The following is a 21,091-nucleotide window of genomic DNA, read 5'->3' on the forward strand; positions in this document are numbered from 1 at the left end:
GTCCACAATCACCAGCTGATTGGTATGAGAACCTATACTGTAGATCCAAATGGCCATTGCCAAGAACAAAAAAAATAAAACATTAAAGTTGTATTTGTCACTCACTCATATTATATATAGATACAAGTAGCAAAGTGAAATGTTGGTGTGGCATGTAAGTATCTCTGTAAGATAGATACAGTGAAGAGAGAGACAGTAGATGCAGACAGAGAACAGGGGGAAGACATGCGTACAGCAAACATAGTCCAGGCAGCCGGTAGTAACAGTTGAACCAGGGACAAGTAATGAGGGCATTCAATCTGTGACCATGTGGTAATGTACCCTGCCTAAACATTAAGCCATCAGGCGCTTCGAGAGAGAGAGAGAGAGAGAGAGAGAGGCTATAGAGACATCGGAAGGGGGAAAGGAGAGAAGAGTGGCATGTCCTCACTCAGACAAGGAACTGAAACAGGCCAGGGGTGACTTGAGGCAGTCCCCCATCTCAGTCCCAATCTCACCCATCACATCGGATACATGCCAACATCAACATCAAGACTGTGACCCGGGTCTCATAGACAGATGAGATGGATAGCATTTGAAAGATTGTTTCAAACCATTTCCATTTCCCTCTATGAGGTTTCCAAGATGAAGACATGATGTAAATTTGGCATTTCGCTGATCAGCTATACATCCTTAGGCGGGAACCCATTTTGGTGTTAGCATTACGCTATGCTTTAGCTATTGAAAAATAGCAGATCTACAAGCTCATAGCGCGCCACCGAGTGGCGCGCTACGAGCTTGTAGGTCTGCTTTTTTTTTTTAATCGAAAAACGACTGACATAGAAACATAGCTTTTTCAGAAAACTGTCATTTTCAAAATTTTTAGAATCTGATCTCAGGTCAGAATGGGTTAAGAGGTGTGTAGCAAAAGCATAAAAGGATGCTGCAGAGGGTTCTATCAGTCCATATAGTGCCAAGTGCCCTCTTCTTTGCAATTGCACTGGCAGGGTCACCTGGTGGCAGAGGTATGCATGAGGAGGAGGTTGGAAGCTATCATGGTCAAACCCCTCCCACCACCTCCAGGAGGAGATAGTGGGGAGAATAATCAAGAGAGGCATTGACAGTTTCATCCTACCCCCCCGCAAAGGACTCTACTCGGCCTGTCCTTTGTGCCGGTAGCCATGAGTATTTGACCATAACATACAGTACGTGTCAAAAGGATAAAGGCTTGAGAGCTCTTATATTTCCATTGTGGTCCTTTGAGTGTAAATGTGCATGTGTAAATGGGCCAACAATAGCTCAGTCTATTAGGGATCATTGCTTATGAACGGGTTCAAATCCAGCATGGACCACAATGTGTGGTAGCAGGAGAGGTACCTCCTGGGTACTGCCAAGGTGCGATTGAGCAAGGCATCGAACACCCACCTACCTACAGTATGTGCTCCCGGGCACCTAAGTGGCAGCCCACTCCTCCGTATTGCATGTCTATGTGATCAAGACTTTCCATATTAGTAGGAGTACACAGTGAAACTAATAAAAAGTGCTACTTTAACTGAGAGTATAAAAACTGACCCTTTAGGGGTCCATGTGAATGCAGCCTTTAAAGTGGTGTTATATACAGTAATGAGCCTGTGTAATAAGAGGTGATGCCATAACCCACCACCACCACCACCACCACCACCACCACCACCCACACACACACACACACACACACACCCTCACACCCACCCACCCACCCACCCACCCACACACACACACACACACACACACACACACACACACACACACACACACACACACACACACACACACACACACACACACACACACACACACACACACACACACACACACACACACACACACACACACACACACACACACACACACACACACACTTCTCTCCCCCTTATGCTCCATGCCACACATTTATAATGTTGCTATTCTCGTCTCTTGCCTGGTGGCAATATAGCACCGAGGCACCAAATAATCAGAGGGGCAAAGATTGGAATGGGATGTATGTCTGTATCAATGCCAGCTTTCTGTCATGCACGCCACCCAATAGGCTCCCCTGAAAGGATGTTGGGTGTCACAACGGCTCCCTGAGCCAATGGTCATGAGGAAACCCTCTTCTTCATGTTTGAAGGGAGGGAGTGGCTCAGTTTTTGATATCTGACTGACATCATAATCATAAACTCTCAGCCACGGCTACTGGGTCACCTCTTGATCACGCTCTTCACCGTACAAGGACAGGAAGAGTGTTTGAGGACACAGAGGGGACAAAGCTCCGATAGGATATTTAACAATGAGCTTTTGTGCAAATATAGAATGTGGACATTGTAAACAAGCAAATGTCCATCTGTTTACATGAAAGCAATAGACTTGCATGACATGGTTGATTTAGTTTCTTCCACTTTGACAGAATACAATGTTTGCATATTAAACTGTCTATTTATAGACCAGGTAATAAAGACTGACACTGTTCTGTTAATGATCCACAAAGAGTGGATTTAATCTCAGACAGTGTCCCACTTAACCAGCGCAAGACCTTCACCCACATCTACAGCTGCGTGTGTACATGTGGCAGTGTGATAGTGAATGGCTGAGAAAATATACTTTATTTTGCATGTAAGAACACTTCACATTTCAATGTGCAACAGGTGGAGGTATACTTAAAGAAATGGTACAGTAGGTTGGATAAATCTACCTATATATAATTGTCAAGATACTACCAACAAGCCATAAGCATAATGATAAAGTGTGTTTCCAGTAATAGTCCTATATATTCCACATAATGTCTAACCACACACAGTTGATGTAAAAACAGAGATAAATGTACTTGATGTACAGATGTATACCTTCTAAAAGCTGATGCTAATTGAAAAAAAGAATAACAGGTGTTAGAGTGTGTCTTGCCAGTAAATTTGAATCTTCTTATTTTGTTTTGTTATCTTATCAAGTAGTATCTCTATTATTATCTGTGTATAATGCATTGCTGTTAGCATAGTCTTGTGGAACATGGCACAGCAACATTTCAGTGCTTGTACCAATGTACCTGTATGACCATGCAGGACTTACTGGATATCGGCATTTAATGTGGAAAATCACTGACCTAAAGCAAAGACCTCTCTTATTCAGTGTGGGAGCGGCTTTAGAAGAGGGCCTGCTGTTAGCCAGACTGTTGCCTGGGCTACTGCTGTCCAGCATTCTAGTCGATCTCTCTCCCAGAACTGGGTATATTTCCACCAGGCCAAATCCCTCATGGCAATGCCAAGAGTGACGCCCTGAATAAGCCTTAAGCCTGGGCAACAAGAACATGGGCAAAAAACATCAATAAACCACCTAATGGGTCAGTTGCGCGCACGCACGCACGCGCGCGCACGCACGCACACACGCGCACACACACACACACACACACACACACACACACACAAACGAACACAGTACAGTATGTGTGCAGTGTGCACTACTATACTACTGTCATGTCACATCGCTACCATGTTACAGGTAATCTGCAAGTATCTAGCATTTAAAAGATTAGGCTGGCATCCGTTTATAAAATGTTAGCCGATATTACTGCTACTGTTGATGGCCAGATGACAAAGAGAAGATCCAGTTTCCACTCTACACTTTTTTTCTAACAGTCAATGAGTCATTCCTTCACTCACTCTTGCAAAAGACATGTTTATACAACTCCACCAGTGAAAGGGGGCATTCACTTTAAAACAAGGACGTCTCTAGAAAGTGACAAATGCTGGGGTTCCTGATGATGGCCAAATTAGCCATGGTGATTTAAAGCTGCAATCCGGTATACTTATTTTAATGTATACAACGTTATTCAATCTCTAGTTCTCCCAGGTCCATTGGTAAACATTCCATGATGTGGGGGACTATATGAGCACGAGAAAACAAACACAGCTAGAGCAGCCAAGTATTACTAACCTGTGGGGAGTGGATGTCTTAGATAAGGCACGGCAGATGGGGATGTTTCTGCTGCTCTGAAGACCTTTTCATGGGAGTCAAATGAGGTCTGCAACAGTAGCCTATGCACAAACACAAAAAAAATGTTCCAGCCTTACTTAATCAAATATTCATAAGGAGAGAGGATTTATAAAAAAGGGAGGGCGGGGGGGGTAGCAGAGTTGACCGATTTTCTTTATCACCTTATTTAAACCTTTGTCATGTCTGCATGTCTTCCCAGTTTGTGAGCAGCTGAGCTTACCACAACATTAACTCTCTGTAGGTCTCAGTCCTAACCTATATTCATCAATCATCATCGTGACATCGACCCTGGCTTCCATCCATCCATCCACGGCTTGAATGGGAGGAGGAGGAGGAGGAGGAGAGAATCAGATAGGGGGAGGAAGAGAATGAACGTCGTCTAGTGGAGGGAGAGGAGAGGGAGGGAGAAAGTGCAGGCGTGTCTGGTGACCATGCACGTAGGGGGGGGATTAGCTATTTAAAGTTCAGTCTCTCCGCGCGCCACAGAAACCTTTCCATGTAACCATCCAGAAGTCGGACTCGGGCGCCGCGCACCAGGACGGACGATCGAGGAGCCACAAAATCGAACTTCGGTCAAAAAGCGACATTTTAAACTAAGCGATACATTTTAATGAGTGAGGCGACGGGGGATAGTTTGAATTTGGGCAAAGCAGTCTCTATAGCGCTGCTGCAAATCATCAACACGCGCTGGCATTGCATAGTTAATTTTCTGACTCTCATTGTCCAATTTTGTTTAACCAAGGTATGTATAATTCCTCTTAACTAATAGATTATTAGAGCACAATATAGGCCTAACTGCTGAGATCAAAATGCGAATTAACTGCAACTGTAAATTATCTTAATTAATTAATTAATTAAGTTAACTTCAATCAGAAATGGTGTGTAGCCTATGTGCGGTTGTTTATTTGGTGTAGAGGGGCGTGTCAAGACAATTAAGCGGTGTAAGGGGTGGCGTGTTGAGGCGCACTGTAGATTAGCCTTTGGCTTATCAAATGTATTCAACACACCTAATTACTGTATTGACTTGTTCTGCGTTTCTGTAAACCGTTTACTTTCTGTAAACTCTGCAGAGTAGACTGCAGATACCAACAGCCTTCTAGTCCTAGAGTAAAGTTTGATTGATTGATGTATTAACAGTTTTCAGAATGACAGTACATTTCAAGTACAACTCAATACAAAGAACTGTTAACTGTGAGTGGACGACACCATAAAGCATTACTCTTTTCAATCAGTGCAACATGTGCATGCATGTTTAAACTCAAAAAGTAGCCTGCTGCCTACAATCAACTTTCCTCTCAGCACAGCATATTGTAGGCCACAGTGTAAAGTAAACAACCTATATAGCAAGCCTTTATTATTTACAATGCTTGCATTATGTGGGGAGGGAGGGGATGAGAGTGAGAGAGATGGCGTGTTGATATGTAGCATAGTAGTCTAACTGAAAGCCCAGATTAGCCTGTCTGGAACAAGCTTTTCATTCAACCTTCCCCTATGCGCAGGCGTGCTATTATAGCTTCAGTCTAAAAGCATAGTAAACATACTATAAATGCAATGATGTTGTCACAAATTACATGTTGATTTGCTCAGTTAGTAGTAGACTAATTGCTCGGAATCGGAAAACAAGCAGGAGTCAGGACACCGCATATGCACTCTTGTTTTTTCACCAGTTGCAAGTTGCAACTCCTTGCAACAACTAACTAGTCGCAACACCTTGCAAACAAATCAGTTTTAAGGTCAACCACACCAATGCAACTGCATGCCATTGTGGATAATGGTTGCAACTTAAGTAGTTGCATGTTGTAAGGAGTTGCTGGTGAATCATTGGTGCGGTTTGGGCCATGCTTTGTAGCTACTGTACTGCTGAGGCTCTACAGGTATAATATTATAAGTTGAATATCCCCAACATTATAGTGCTACTTTGACTGTGATGTATTTGCATCATGCCGTGTCTACTTAACAGTACACAGTTCACTTTTGACTTTTTACCAGCTGCTGTGTAAGCACAGCTGGCCAATGTTCTCTCTGAGGTGCTTTCACACCCACTTGCTGTATAGTTGAGACCAATGTTTCTCATTGGCTGTACTGACAACCTATCGTCCTGATTGGCTGCCTCGTCTCTAGGCAACCACACACTTTTTGCGTCTAGTCCACCTCTCAGCCATGGGATATAAGGCAGCAGCTGGTAAATAATTGATGTCATCAATTCTTGTTCCTTTTTAACTGCTGCGACTCACTGAACGGCATCAATAAAGAAAGGCCTTATCTTTATCTTAGTTAGGATCTGTATTCTGTACACGTGAAATGATGTTATTGAGATTAGAGGCATACATGACTATTGTAAGTTGTAACAAGTCTGAGTATAGGAGTAAAATAAAGTTGCACGCACGTGCACACACAGACACACACACACACACTGTGTGCGTCATAGATCGTATCAGAACTGTACAGGGCCTTGTACTGAATGATTGACCGTGGCACAATAGGTTTCATACTATACGCACCGAACCCAAGACCATTCAGTGCCCTGGGGACCTGGAATGGCTTATTTCAGTGGAAACAATGTAAAGAGGGTGCTGGTGAAAGGCTCTTATCAGATTCCAGATTCAGGTTCCTATAATAGATCTAGTGTCTGACGTGATATTGTATACACAATAAAACAACTGAGACCAGCAGCTATTGTATAGGAAGATAAGCACATGGACGGGTGCAGCGTAGATTTGGTTGTCGAGAGAGCAAACATGTGCAAAATGATGACATATAGAAAGTGTTGCACAACGATCACCTGGAATGTAAAGTCGTGCAGCCCTCTATTAAAATCGAACCAATCCACTTGATTGAAATTTTGCTCGAAAATGATGTTATATTTCAGAAAGTAAGTATAAATTAGGCATCACACGCATGCACAAACACAAACAGATGTGTTTTAGCACAAAAAGCTCCTTGGCGTCACTTTACAAAAGTTCATTTTGAGCATTGCACAATCCCTCGTCAGACTGTGAACGGAGAATGAGTAAAACCTCATTATTGTTCGGGGCTGTAGCAGCACGTTCCTCCCGTAAGCTCTCTCTCCCCCAGCGTTTGCTACTGGGAAGGGGCCGGCGCTTATAAAAGGTCATGACCCAAACTCTGCCAAGTGAGCCCCCACTCCCAGTGCACGCGCGCACACACACACACACACACACCATTACCACGGCCTACTTTCTATATCCTCCTTAATGTGGTAACTGGTAAATTTGGGCACTGCAGTGCAGCCTGTGTGTTTGTTTAGTGTGTGTGTGGGGCATTTCGTCTGTGTGTGCACGCACGCACACATATTTGCGTGTGTACACGTGCAAGTCGTGCATGTGTGTGTGTATGCGTGCGTGCGCGCGTGCGCGCGCGTGCACATGCACACTCTCTGAGATGTTTTTCTCTCTGGGCTCCGAGAATGCCATGTGCTGCCAGACCCCCTCAGCTAATAATGACCTGGGCCCAAAATTCCACACCACTGACCAGGACGTGTGTGTGTGTGTGTGTGTACACGTACGTGCATGCTGCTGGCACATCAATTAGTGCTTGGCAGTATTGTGTTTTTGTGAGTCAGGGGAAAAATGTGAGTCTGTTTCATCGCTATTAATACACAAAGGACTTTTGCTGTGGAAATGGAAAGTACTTTGCAAAAATCATGGGCACTCACTCTGATCTGTACACATTGCTACAGTTTTGTTATCCCACTGGTTTGCAAAGTGGGCGTCGTGGCCTTCAAGGAGCGCCAGGGGTGCCAATTGTAAAGGAGAAGATAAGATAATAAATCAAACATTTTAGCTTGCTTGCCCTAAACATCTATTCCATCATCATCACACATGGAATACGGCCTACTTTTGACCTCTTTATGGCTCATTTGTCTTTCTCCCTACACCGAGTTGACTGGGGTCCCCCAGGGCTCTTGGCTATCTGGTTTGCACTTTTTCCCCTCTACAAAAGTAGCACATCAACTACAAGCTCATGATAATGTGTCACGTAGCGACGAGTTGTGAGTTTGTAGGTCAGCTATTTTCACCAAAGTTTCATGTGGTTAAGGTTAGTGTGTGTGTGTGTGTGTGTGTGTGTGTGTGTGTGTGTGTGCGTGTGCGAGCGTGCGTGTGCGAGCGAGCGAGCGAGCGTATGCAATGCTGTGGGATTTTATCTGCAATGGATTGTTTGAACTTTTACGGCAACCTCAGCATAATGGACTCACTGTGTCTGTGCATGGGATAGAGTTTCACAGTCACACCTGAGAAGAAGTGAAGGAAGGAATGGGAGAGGGAGTAGGTAGAACGAGAGACAGATGAGACAGAGAGAGTATATTGACCGTATCCTATCAGTCAGAGAGCGAGAGAATGCTTGAGATTGATAGATATTTGTCTCCTAATACAGAGAGTATGGGGTATCTCGATACAAGTCTAGTTATGGGCTTGACCTCAGTATGCTGAGGTCAAGTATGTCCTCAGTATGTCTGTGTGGGCAGAATGTCTGCACAGACCATCTTAAGTGGGTTGGGGAGACTGAAATCGCAGAGCAGAGCTGCAGAGGCCTCCCAGTAACAAACAGTGACTGAGAACTCGGTCAGAGCATGTTAGCTCCTGACTGCAGGCCCTGCATGTGTCGCAATCACAATACTACTTGACATAAGATACTCTGAGCTCAGTGGATACACCCCCCTAAGCATAGTGCATATATTATATTATAGGGTACTAAATGGGGATACTGGGTCAATGCCCCAGATGTATATAATTGATTTATATCAATTGAACTGAACTGAACTGAACTTTGCTGTCACATCACAGACTTACAGGTGGAGGCTACAGGTGGAGTGGGTGAAACTCTTTGTCATACTTTGAACTTGAGATGTTCAAAGATAATACCGGATTGTAGCTTTATAATAAAATAAAATTAAAATATGGATTGGCATCTGTAATAGCTTTTCAAACGATGATAACAATTTGGTTAATGTGCTGTGGAAAAACACTGGAACTGGACGCCTGCTCCTGCTGTCCTGCTATTCAGCACTGTGTCATCTCTCCATTCTTAAAATGACCCAGAAGCTAATTTAGGCTTTTCATGAGGGGAGCTCGTGTGAGACTGGGGTTACATAGCACGTGTTGCGTTGTTACCCCATTAGGGTTAACATGACTGCATGTAGCAGGAGGGCTATTTCTGTGACTGCTGACATTGGGTCAGTGGAACATATAGTGGACTGGTGTATGAGAGGAGCTATTCTTAGCCAGTTTGTGTGGGGCTTATAGTTTAATGTACCGCTAATAAAAAGCCCACTGATTCTACTTTTGTCGCTCAGTCCAAATACCACAAAAACTGTCAAAGACTCATTTACCCATTCTACTCCATTTCAGTTCACCCATTTCCTAACATGATTGAACATACACGTTTTACTCTAAGCAAACACAGCGTTATAACCTGCAGTGACCTTATCTTATCATGCAGAGGTGCACAGGTATAGAGAGGGACTGTCGTTGAAAAACCACAAGTTTGTGTGACAGGTTGGCAAATGAACTGGTTCCACAGGAGAATAAACAGGTGTTACCCTACATAAAAGAGATGGGCGTGTGCCTAGATCTGATCTGTCAGAATGATACACACAGATTCATACAAATGTGAGCAGGTACTGGATACATGCCCTGAAGCCAGAATACCAACCAGATTGCATGGCTGTGCATGTTAAACCTAGGAGTTCAAAGACGGAAAATATTTTTACTCTGGGATCAAGAGAGTTCTTGAAATGGCAACAAGTCGCTAGTTGGTATTCGGATCCCCATTAGCTTCCACAATGTGGTCGCTATAATCTTCCTGGGGTCCACACAAAAATACATACGATAAAAACAGATCATTTAAATTGAATTATTAGTCATACGCCAAACTCAATTAATGAACAGTGCTTGGATGGTAAGATCCTTTAAAGCCGTAAAGCCCAAAGCCGTACGGTGCTGTATAAATGAGGCTTCACTGACTGGGCCCTGAATGGCTGCAGAGCCATGTTGATGTCACGTGTGATTAGCCCTGTTGTGACACTGAACTGAGTTGTCCCTGGCCTTGTCACTGCGTGAGTGACTGGTTCTTGGTTCGTAATTCCATTATGCTGAATCGAGATAAGGAGCTGTCAGTGGGCATAGACATTCTGTGAATTTGATAAGGCTAGGCCAGGCGGGAGCTGTTGGAAAGAGTGACCACACACAGGCAGACGTGCAGAGGGACTGGCGGCGGCGCACAGGCACACATAGACAAAAATGACATCATTAGTTCTGAGTGCATGAATAAATGTGTCTATTGGTTACCTAAACAAAAAATAAGTTCAGTCTGACTTCGCTAGAACATGACACTACAGTGCAAGTGATTGATTGATTTAAATATTTATTAACAGTTTTCAGAATTACAGTACATTTCAAGCACAAACTCAATACAAAGACTGTTAACTGTGAGTGGACGACCCAATTAAGCATTACACTTGTTTACAAGAGGGTCCACCTTGTTCAATTCATCAAAACATTTAGACACTTCTATATAGTCAAAGAACAGAACAGGAATTCATTATAAGGGAGGTAAAAAGGGAAATGAAACATATACAGTGAAGGGAAAAAGGGGTGGGCGGTGGGGGGGGGGATTCAGATTTTACGGGGGCCAGTTTCGAATTGCAGCCGTCTGTAGGTGCCCTTTGAGAGTGGTTTTGAAGGAGTCAAGGGATCTGCATGTCTTAATGACTGTTGGTAGGGCACCACATTTTGGTGGCATAGGAGCGAAAATAATTTAGTCCCTTGTTTGTGCCGAATCTGGGTTGTACACGGTTCGTTTGTATGGTACAATTAATTTACATTCACATTGTGGGTTCTTTTAGCAGCCCATGCACCTAAATAGATACATATCCCATATTTATATATTTTCAGTGTCACCTAATAGATTCCAATTGCGTTCTCTCCTTCCAGAAACTCCGCTGCCATGGGTGTGAAGGTGCTCCAGTGCTTCCCATTCTACAGGCGCTGTAAAGAGCGGTGCAAGGGCAGACAGTGCCCCCCGGCGGCAGGTGAGGGAAACTGCAGGCTTTAAAAAGAACCAGCTGTGGGCAGAGATCACCGTTTTTGCGTTTTCTGTGTGGAGACTGGAGACAAACACAATTACTATTAACCAAAAATGTGTGTTTGTTTTTCGTCCACAGGGGGCTAAAACAATGAAAAATAAGCCCCCTATTTAATCTGTTAATTCACATCTCAACCTCATCCGACATCTGTTTATTTCCCTCTCTAAACATTTTATTTGTATTCATTCATTGTGTGTAGATTTCATTTAAGAACTAATCATTTAAACCGTCAATCAATGTAATCAACATGTCATTATGGTCAATTAACCAAGTTTGGGGCGGGAACCCCTTTTGGCATTATGCTATGCTTTAGCTATTGAAAAACAGCAGATCTACAAGCTCATAGCGCGCCACCGAGACAAAGTGGCACGCTACAAGCTTGTAGGTCTGCTCTTTTTGAAAAATCGAAGAACGACTGACACAGAAACGTAGCTTTTTCAGAAAACCGTCAGGATGTAGAAGACAATTTTAGAATCTGATCTCAGGTCAGAATGGGTTATAACACATTACATTCCTTCTCACCCTCAGTGCCCATAGAGGAGATGAAGCCACGCCTGTCGTCCACGGCGTCCTGGGGCAGCGACGGCGAGGGACCGGCGAGCCTGAGCCGGGGTTCCCAGATCTACTTTTCCACCAAGGCCCGGCTGTCCTTCAGACACCAGCTGGACAGCAACATCAACGCAGTGGATGCCACCTACTGAGGAGTGACACACTACACCCGCACTGTCCACAGGGTGCAGGGTTCTGGGGACTGGTCTAGAGACTGGAGGGTTTGGCAATGCTGTATAGCCTACACTAAATGCATCGAAGCGCGATCGCCACTCCTCTACTAACTCGCAAATCACTGCGCTTAAGCAAACCGTTTCTCGCCGTCATTGGTCGCCCCCCTCAAACGGAACTCGCAGGGGAAAGACTGAGACCTTTTGAGACGGTTACATCAAAGGAAAAGAGCTCCCCTGCTGTGGCGTTCCAACACTGACCCAGAGAAGAGCCTGAGAACAGACCGGTCTCGTTGCTCCGATGTACCTCTGATGTGTGGCTCCCACTGGAGGTCGCTGTTGGGATTAGTTGAACTGGAAACTTGTTTACTGCCTCATTACCAACGTGTGCATTATATTTTTGGTGCATTCTTTTGTTTTTAGGACATTTCCTTTTTTTTCTACTGTTACTCGTTTGAATTTATCTGTGCAAGCACTTGTGTTGCTGCAAATAATTTCATTATTGCCCATGTAATTAAACACTATACTGCAACAAACACTATGATCTTTAACATACAGTAGTTACCCAATGGAAAATCTCTTAAAAGCATAAATTACATTTCAATAAAGGCATTCATAAATAAATCAGTTACAAACAGGAGGCCTATATGAGCTACATGCAACATTTGCAGGTCACGCATACCAATGTGAAGCCACCGCTATTGCCTTTCATTACTTATAGAGATAGCTGAAACAGATTTGCATTGCCCAATTCTCTTTTGTCCTTCACCTCACATTATATTTACATTTTCTGTTTAAGCATTTTTTTTTTAACGTTTTTCTTTACAAACCATATTACAGTAGATTTCAATAACATATAGGATAATATGACAGCACGCCACATCTGATGAGTATGGTAAACCATATGAATGTAAATAGAGAACTGTGAAAAGGGGCAGATTTTGAATAGGAATTAGAAACTCAGAATCTTTAGAAATGTATTTGTATGCTAAAGACCAATGTCTATTGTCTATATACTAACAAAGGAATAACACAAATGTTGTACAATAAAATGGCTCCTTGGTTTTATTGTTTACGGATCTGAAGTTTCAACACAAAATTAAGGGTACATAATCTGCTAAAATGTTTCCATTGCTTTCAACTGCAAAACACAGCTGAGAAGAGCATTAGCAATTTATTCAAATGATTGCATTCACACAATCCAACCATTGTGATAAGCCTATCAAGTATGTTTGATTAAAACAAAACCTCATTAATCCTCATTACTACAAAAATTAACAAAAGGACAAGTAGGCTGTCCAAAGTTTGATCACCGGTCTCCTTGGTTGCCATGGGCAACAGAGTTCTCAAAATGGTGGCAGTTGGTGATGACCTCACTAGTTCTTGGGTTTGGAGATGACGCCATCTGGGTAGCGCTTCTTGAAGCGCGCCACGACATCGGGATCCAACAGGTGAATGCCATCCAGCTGGTTACCAAGGGTAACCCTAGAAAAGGAGGGATAAATTAATGAAAAATCAATCGATGAATGAATACATTATTAACCCATTCTGACCTGAGATCAGACAGTTTTCAGTCGTTCTTCGATTTTTCAAAAATAGCAGACCTACAAGCTCGTGGCGCGCCACTCAGTGGCGCGCTATGAGCTTGTAGATCTGCACTTTTTCAATAGCTAAAGCATAACGTAATGCTAACTTAAGCACATACACCCTGGAGTGGATTTTGTGCATGTCACTCATTATAGGTGAAAACGTCAGCTCTGTCAAAAAACATTGCAGATGATCTACAAGCTTATAAGGTGTTGGTTGTGCAAGTCAGTATGAGCTTGCAGATCAGATATTTTCAAATTGCCAAAGTAAATGGATTATGCGGTTTAAATACAAGATGCCAAGCAGACATATAATGGGCAGGATACTGAATCAATCTCTCAAAATATAGGTTAACAGAAACACACGGGGACTCATACCAGTTGGGCTGGACATTGTGTGGTCTGCCAAACAGCTCGATCTTCCTGGTGCCCGGTGACAGTCTCTCTATCATCCCATAGATCTCATCTGGCTTGTGGCTGGTGGAGCGCACCTGGTGGCGTGTATGGAAAACGAGATTGTTGTGACCGAAACTATGAGCGTTAAACGGTATGGAGCCAATGAGCATGGTATGGCTAGTAGAGTCCTTACCTCCGCTACGATGACGTCACAGTCCAGTCCCCTGTTGAATCCCTGGGGAGTACCTTTCACACCCACCTGAAGAAAATAAACCAACTCAAACCAGCTCATCATCAACAGCTCCCCCTCTCCAGGCATGACGAACGGACGGGTGCCGAACGAGAGAAAAATAAACTAGTAGGAAATCATGTTGATCATCGAGATCCACAGAAATGGCATGCTCCAATGTGGATCTCGGACTTCCTGTGATCACAATTTAAGTTAAATATTTGTATAACTGCTCGCCCTTTTTTTTCTTCGTTCGTTTAGTTTTTAGTTTTTCTTGTCCGTTTTATTGTATTGTGCTTTTACTTTATACCTTTCTAGTTTGTCTCACTTTATCTGTATACATTTACGTTTCATCTTTATGTGAAAACATAAAAATTTTATAAAAAAATATTTAAAAAAAACGTGAATTTGTTAAATACAATTTGTGGAGTTTAGGGCTGACCTCGATTGGTTTATTAGTCGACTAATCGATCGGAATGAATCTTAGTCGACTACCAATCTCTTAGTCAACGTTTTTTGCATGATTCGATTTAGAGAGTGGCCTAATTTGTTATATTAAATAACAAATAGTTTGTACATACATAATTGCCTTCCTTGATGCATTAGCTGGAGACACACACACACAATGTCAACATTACTACTCTACATATAGGTACATGTTGAGTACTACAACATTAAGTTTGATGTATTGAACTTTGTTCAATACATCTACTCCACTACATATCTTGAGTAAAATATTGTACTTTACTCCACTACTACAATTATTTGAAAACTTCAGGCATATGGGGTGAACACACGCACACACACTTTTCATTTCCCCCCCTATTTAACAACATGCTTCATTGTCGTAATGAGGGAGGCGTGTGTGTGTGTGTGTGTGTGTGTGTGTGCGCGCGCGCGCGCGCGTGTGATCACACTTCCCCAAATCTATGGGGAAAAACAAGCCAAAGCCACCGCATTTTTTTAAAACAAGCCCAAAAAACCGCAACCCTCGACTCAGGGAAATGAACCTGCAACTCTAAAGGGGGGGGGGGAAGAAGCCAAAGGTTGAGGGAATAAGCAGACTTGGCAACCCTGGACTGGAGTTTAATTTCTCTCCAAAAGCCCTTGAATAAGGGGCATATTTACAATAGAGGCAAGGCAGGCAGCTGCCACCCCTAACTCCATTTGAAAAACATTACTGAGATTTAGTTTTAAAAGAGAGGAAAAACACCAAACCAGAGAACTATCAGTGTGTAGCGGATTGCCTCCTCGCCTGTTCCGTGAAGCGTGACTCTCCCCCATAGGAATGCAAATGTGTGCCATTGTCTCGTGGGGTGCTAGGTGTGTGGGTCTGAGAAGCAGACCATCACCTGCTCGCTTTAGCAGGAACCATCTCTTTGAAAACCCTTTTTTGTGTTTCTGATTGTTCAACCACAAAATGCATTTGAAAAGTGAGACGCTAGTTAGTATACAAAGTGTCATTACACTTCCAATGTTGTCACTAATTTGCGCAGGACATTATGTCCGCCTTATCTGTAATGTTGCATAGGCCTACTGAGATTTAAAAAATAAATAAAAAATACATACATACATAGATTATACTTATTTTCTTCATTAACGTTTTGTGTTTTTTGTGGGGGCCGCAACGTTTTTGCCTGTCCAAGATGAAATTCTTGCAGACACGAACTAAGCTCACATTTCACCTCACACACACACACCATACCTCACCTGTAACTTTTGCCTAATAGTTGACTATAGACAAGATTTGACCAATCCTAGTCGTCTATAAAAATTCTTAGTCGGGGATAGCCCTAGTGGAGTTACTTCTGGTTTACTGGCAGCTTACTGCATACAAACTCTGGCACTGATTGCTCCAGTAGTTTGATAAGAGATTAGGTAGACCAATGGCTATAGCTTCTTGCAGATCCACAACTTAGAAATAGAAGTACTAAACTAACTGTTCAACAAAGCTGTTTTGTATTAGCATTACTCTGAGAATGGTGCCAGCCATCCATACACAGTGACACTGACTTGAAGATAAATAAAGACGCACCATTTACACAATCATCTCTAAGCCAAAATGCACGTACCAAGCAGTGCTCCTTCCCATGGTTGAGCCAGTGTCCTGTTCTCCCAGTGCGGATGATCCTCTGGAGCTGGTTGGTCTTCACCCAAATGATCTCATCCACACGATCATAGCTGATAGACCACGGAAGATGTGAGAAAGCAGTGAAAACAATAAATTAATTGACGTTATCCTAATGAAATGTGATTGATCCACGATTACAGGGGGGGGGGGGGGTAATAGAAAATATAATAAACTTACCCCCATAGACTGAGACATTCTCTACCCAGCTCCATAGCCCTGCAAAAAAAAAAAAAACATTAAATTCCCATTGACAATGAATGGACAATTTGACGTCATATAGTGTCTGAGCAAATATACATAATAATTGTCCAGGGGGTAAAATGATCAATAATCAGGAATCAAATGGAACCCTGCAGGTCTGTATCCCTGAGACTGTGAGTGCAAATGGACCCAATTGTACAGTACATCTGTGGCCTAAAACCAAAGCATGGGTCCCAGAAGTTACAAAGCGCACACAACATTAGATCACACAACATTAGATCCAGTCACTGATATCTCAGTCTACATTATGTGACTTTTGGAGCCTATCTCCAATCAGGAGTCAGCTGTTAAACAAACTAGCTGAACAGGTGTACGCAACAAAGCTAGGGAACACAATAAGAGCATGTAAACATCAGAGTACTTGCTTGTGAGCTTTGCCTGAACATACTCTGAAGATGAAGATGCCTGCATTGCTTAGGGCCAAAGCGCTTTATCTAAGTACATCTCTGGATGACCTCAATAAACTGGCTGAAGTCGAACCAGACCAGAGCAAGACCACCAATGTCTATGTCCAGAGTGCCTCTACAGTCTTTCAAAAGGCAGAGGGGAGTCGCTTGGACAGAGATGAGGAGAAGGCATACGTCTTATACATGAAGTACATACATGTATACATACATGTATACATGGATATCATTATGAAGAGACCAGACTACAGTCAACAACCACCACATCTTATGAAAGCTTTTGAAGAGGCAGAGAAGCTAAAAGAAAGGCTCAAACTCGGCCCAGGCCGTAGCGTAACGGTCTGGGCACCGGACTGGTAATCCAGTCGCAGTGTGCCGCGGGTTCGACTCCCGGACCCGACACGGCCTTTACTGCATGTCATCCCCCCATCTCTCTCCCGTTTCCTGTCAGCCTACTGTCTGTCCCTTCAAAAATCAATAAATAAAAAGGCGTAAGCCGCAAAAAAATATCTTTAAAAAAAGAAAGGCTCAAACTCAGGTATGAGAAACTTGAGGAGGAGAGACAAGAGGAAAGGAAAAAGAGGGAGATGTCTAACTTGTGTAACTTGTGTTATTCACTGGATGAAGTTGTCATAGCTGTCATCTAGTAGTGGACGAATAATTGATTATACATTATAGACCAACAAACCTACAATAGCGACACAACTCATGCAGGGACTATGTAAGGACTAAATAACGTTGCGTTTTTGAGTGGTGCAACCACTCCAAGGAACAGCAATGTGACGTTAACCTACCCACCCATGCACCTATGTTACCATGAGCACGAGTATGACTATGAGTACCAGTAGGGGCGCTGTTGCCAGAAACAGAGAGACAGTGCAGCACTGTTGCCTGCTAATGAGAGAGAGAGAGAGAAGGGGGAGAGGGGAGTTGCACCACTCAGTTCACACGGGTGTGATTTATTGTGTGCTTTTGACTCGCCCCTCCGTAAGGCAAAAGCGGACTCTGTCGAGGCCTGAACTGACTGAACCACCAGGCACCCCGGAAAACGTGTTATAATGCCACACACTGTATTGACTGTAATGAGTTTCCTGAAAGCTACCTTCCAGTGACCCAGAGGAAAAGGAATCCATCATCCTGGAGTATGGGAATGGTCAGCTTCCTCATCTCGTCGTCGGTCAACGTGCCATAGGGCAGCTCCATGTGGATGTCCCAGGGAGGGTCGGCCATCACCACGGCAAACTTCCCCAGGATGGACACGTCCAGGAAGCGGATGTCACAGCAGATCCACTGGGCACAAAAACGGCATCTGAACTTTTACCAATACAATAGAGGCTCAAGAAGTATCAAGGGCTATAAAGTAATTTGCACTGTTTTCAGAACTCTCAACGCTCAACGCTAGATTTTTTTATAATGGGATGAATCTAGAGTTGCAATACCCTCCATTGACTCCCCACTCATCCAATTTGGTTTGCGATCTGCTTGTCTTAAACGACGTTAAACTCACCAACATTGCAGCTGTAGTCCAATCTTGAATTATCCTCTTTCAATCTGCCGAGCTTGTTTTTCATAAAAGTCCACCGTAGACATGTTATGAGCTACTTTCTGTCAAGACATCCTCTGCACTCTGCAGGTGAAGTGTTGCAGTTTGGAAGCACTCGTTTTTGTTAATGGGTCACGCTGCTGCCTCCTACATTATGTGCAAATTGTGACATACGACGAGTGCTTCCAAACTCCAGCACTTGGAAAAATATTCACCTGCACAGAATTTCGTGACAGAAAGTAGATCATAACATGTCTACGGTGGATTTTTATGAAAAACAAGCTCAGCAGATTGAAAGAGGATAATTCAAGCTTGGACTACAGCTGCGACGTCGTTTAAGACAAGCAGATCGCAAACCAAATTGGATGAGTGTGGAGTCAATGGAGGGTATTGCAACTCTAGATTCATCCCATTATAAAAAAGATCTAGAGTTGCAAATTGCGGCTAGGATTAGACTATCAATAGAAGAGACATTTGGTATAAGGTCAATGCACCTGCTGGTGCGAGAGCAGCGATCTCAATTCTCCAGCAGTCTCACCTGCGAGGGAAACAGCTTTCCCACGTTGCTGTCGGCATCTCCTTGATGCAGGCCGACCTCTGTGCCCCCAGCCTGAGGTCCCAGGAAACCTGTGTCCGTGTCTGGCAGGCAGTCAATCTCATAGTGGACGTACTTACAGGTGTCCATGTGGAAGCAAGTGTTGAGGAAAGAGCAGTCACCAAGGCTCTCATCCGTGTGCTTATTGATGATTCGCCTGAGCAAGAAGGAAAAAAAATGGGTGGGAGGTGGGAGAAGAGAACGCATTACAAAATATGTAATAGAAGTACTACTGACAACATGAGACCTGAAATATTTGTGAACTGTGTGGAGCATAATCAATCGAGAATTTGTATTCAATTTAGCACATTCCCGGGCCCACGATTATGTGCAACCCTGAGCTCCATGAAATATCCGGGACCAGGTGTGTGACAAAATAAATAAAATGCAAACAAACAGTGGGAGTCATGCTTACTGACCGGAAATGTAACTTAGTGCACGGCTGAGGTGTCTCCGCAGAACGTAAACATTCCTCTTTGGTTCCATGATCGCAGAATTCTTGGACCTGAGCCCGGCCACGAGAGCGGAACTTTTCCACAATGGATTGTTCCTTTGCGGTGCTGGTGTTGAGTAGCTCCAAGATCTCTCTGCTCACCTACACACATAAAACCATACATCAATTATTACGATATCCTTATAATTAAGTACTGTAACTGTTCTGCATCTTAAGTATCTGACATATGAGTTTGTTCTGGGAGCAATAAAACAATAAAATCACACTGCGTAGTCCATCTAATTCCTCATTTAGCTCTGGGGCTCCGTCCTACCTTCTTGCTCATCTGCTCCTTGGTGGACTGTTGGTTCAGGAGACTTTCGATTTCCATGTCCAGGTGAGACGATTGACTTTTACTGGCTCTTCCTTTCTTATCGGCCCCGCCCGCTGACTTCCAATCAGAAGAGCCAGACAGCTGTGAGGAAGACGCCGGCGCCAGAGAAATCGAGGAAGTGTGTGGAGGGGAGGAAGGGCTCTGCAGAGCCGGGGAGGAGCCGGGGACTCTCTTGTGGATTTGTTCCTCTGCTTTCCTCTTTACCCCGGTCGGCCTCTGGGCTCCAGCTCCCGTCCCGAAAATGGCCCATAGTTTTGTGTAGTCCACCGATATGACGAGGGTAGATGAGGACGGTGGAGAACATGTGGAGGCGGCCAGTGTGGGCTGCCGCGCCTCTATCAATTCCTGAGCAGAAAACTTGAGCAGCAGACTCTGTATGGAGTCATGACTCACAGCAGATTCAGACTGTAAGCGACAAACAAATAAGTTGGCGAAGAATTACAGACAACCAGAAGAAAAATATGTTACTAGACTTACTACTAATACTGAATCTATACGAGATCTGTGCCTGGATAGGAAATGAATGGACTGATTGGACTCACGCTAAGATCATCTGTAATGGCAAGAGAGTCGGTTGGCAGCGAGAGACTGAGGTCTGACAGATATCCCAGCAGCCTCTTCTCCAGTTTAGGATCTGGAGGGCGTTCGGTCTCCTCCTTTGAGGTGCTCTGGAGAGGTGGTGCTGGGCTGTCACTTACGACAGCAGCAGCACCAGCACCCTCTGTGCCGCTTCCCACTTCTGAGAGAGAGAGAGAGAGAGAGCGAGAGAGAGAGATGACATATTGAAAGTGCTATTATGGTATTTATGGACTGATCAATATTCATCAACTTGATTCTTACCGCCTTGTTTCCCCTTAACTTCCTCAATTACACAATGAAACAATGCACCTCCAAATATGCACCATGCTTTAATATCTCAATTAGATAAAGTCACACAAAAGAACAACACAGATACATAATAAAGGTAGCTCTGGTCCATAGCTCTAATGCCGTTGCGGGACTAGAGCTATGGACCAGAGATAAATGAAAGGTAAAGATACACATTAAAATGTGTCGTGCGGACGATTTCATTCATTCCATCCTGTTTTATACCTGTGGCCAGTTGCGCGGGGTCTTTCCGTCGCCGCTGGAGTCTCTCTCGCAGAGAATCCAGCTGCTTTTTGTGCTTCTGTATGCTGCTCCATGTGTCCGACATGTCGAGTGAGCACGTATAAACATAAAATGTAAACCCCAACTGTACGTTTGATGGACAGTACTTGCAGATAAGTTGCCCCGACAACAACCCGCCCTGCGCTGGGGAACAATAAAGATACG

The 21,091-nt window shown here is 43.7% G+C and overlaps 3 protein-coding genes across 6 annotated transcripts in view; 1 reads left to right on the forward strand and 2 right to left on the reverse strand.

Annotated features, from left to right (window-relative positions):
• Nucleotides 1-7,213, reverse strand: part of LOC310875826 (cytidine deaminase) — a 29,623-nt gene extending 22,410 nt beyond the window's left edge. Inside the window, exons 1-3 of one of the 3 annotated variants that reach the window (XM_083789224.1) lie at nt 4,143-4,229; nt 3,922-4,022; nt 3,092-3,280 (exon numbers count right to left, since the gene is read on the reverse strand). The gene's annotated coding sequence lies outside the window, so the exon portion shown is untranslated. Of the gene's footprint in view, nt 1-3,091; nt 3,281-3,921; nt 4,023-4,142; nt 4,230-6,763 lie in introns of those variants that run through there. The other 2 variants (XM_083789222.1, XM_083789223.1) reach the window with 2 other exon arrangements.
• LOC310875827 (uncharacterized protein C17orf114) lies at nt 4,454-12,857 on the forward strand. Its single transcript, XM_083789225.1, has 3 exons — nt 4,454-4,723; nt 10,935-11,032; nt 11,615-12,857. Exons 2-3 carry the CDS (start codon nt 10,948-10,950, stop codon nt 11,785-11,787), a joined length of 258 nt encoding a protein of 85 aa, XP_083645351.1. The 5' UTR covers nt 4,454-4,723; nt 10,935-10,947; the 3' UTR covers nt 11,788-12,857.
• A 129-nt stretch (nt 12,858-12,986) lies between these two features.
• On the reverse strand, nt 12,987-21,085 carry mettl3 (methyltransferase like 3). 2 transcript variants are annotated; one of them, XM_083789218.1, is made up of 11 exons: nt 20,870-21,085; nt 20,320-20,516; nt 19,718-20,182; nt 19,370-19,545; nt 18,894-19,107; nt 17,915-18,102; nt 16,325-16,363; nt 16,089-16,197; nt 13,981-14,046; nt 13,770-13,882; nt 12,987-13,290 (listed from the first exon to the last, which is right to left on the reverse strand). In XM_083789218.1, exons 1-11 carry the CDS (start codon nt 20,970-20,972, stop codon nt 13,182-13,184), a joined length of 1,779 nt encoding a protein of 592 aa, XP_083645344.1. In that variant the 5' UTR covers nt 20,973-21,085; the 3' UTR covers nt 12,987-13,181. The 2 variants fall into 2 exon arrangements, with proteins under 2 accessions (XP_083645344.1, XP_083645343.1); XM_083789217.1 differs by lacking the exon at nt 12,987-13,290 and having other exon boundaries at nt 13,360-13,882.
• Between the last annotated feature and the right edge of the window lie 6 nt (nt 21,086-21,091).

Source organism: Protomyctophum parallelum (assembly GCF_964188405.1).
Source record: "Protomyctophum parallelum genome assembly, chromosome: 18".
NCBI classification, from domain to species: Eukaryota; Metazoa; Chordata; class Actinopteri; order Myctophiformes; family Myctophidae; genus Protomyctophum; species Protomyctophum parallelum.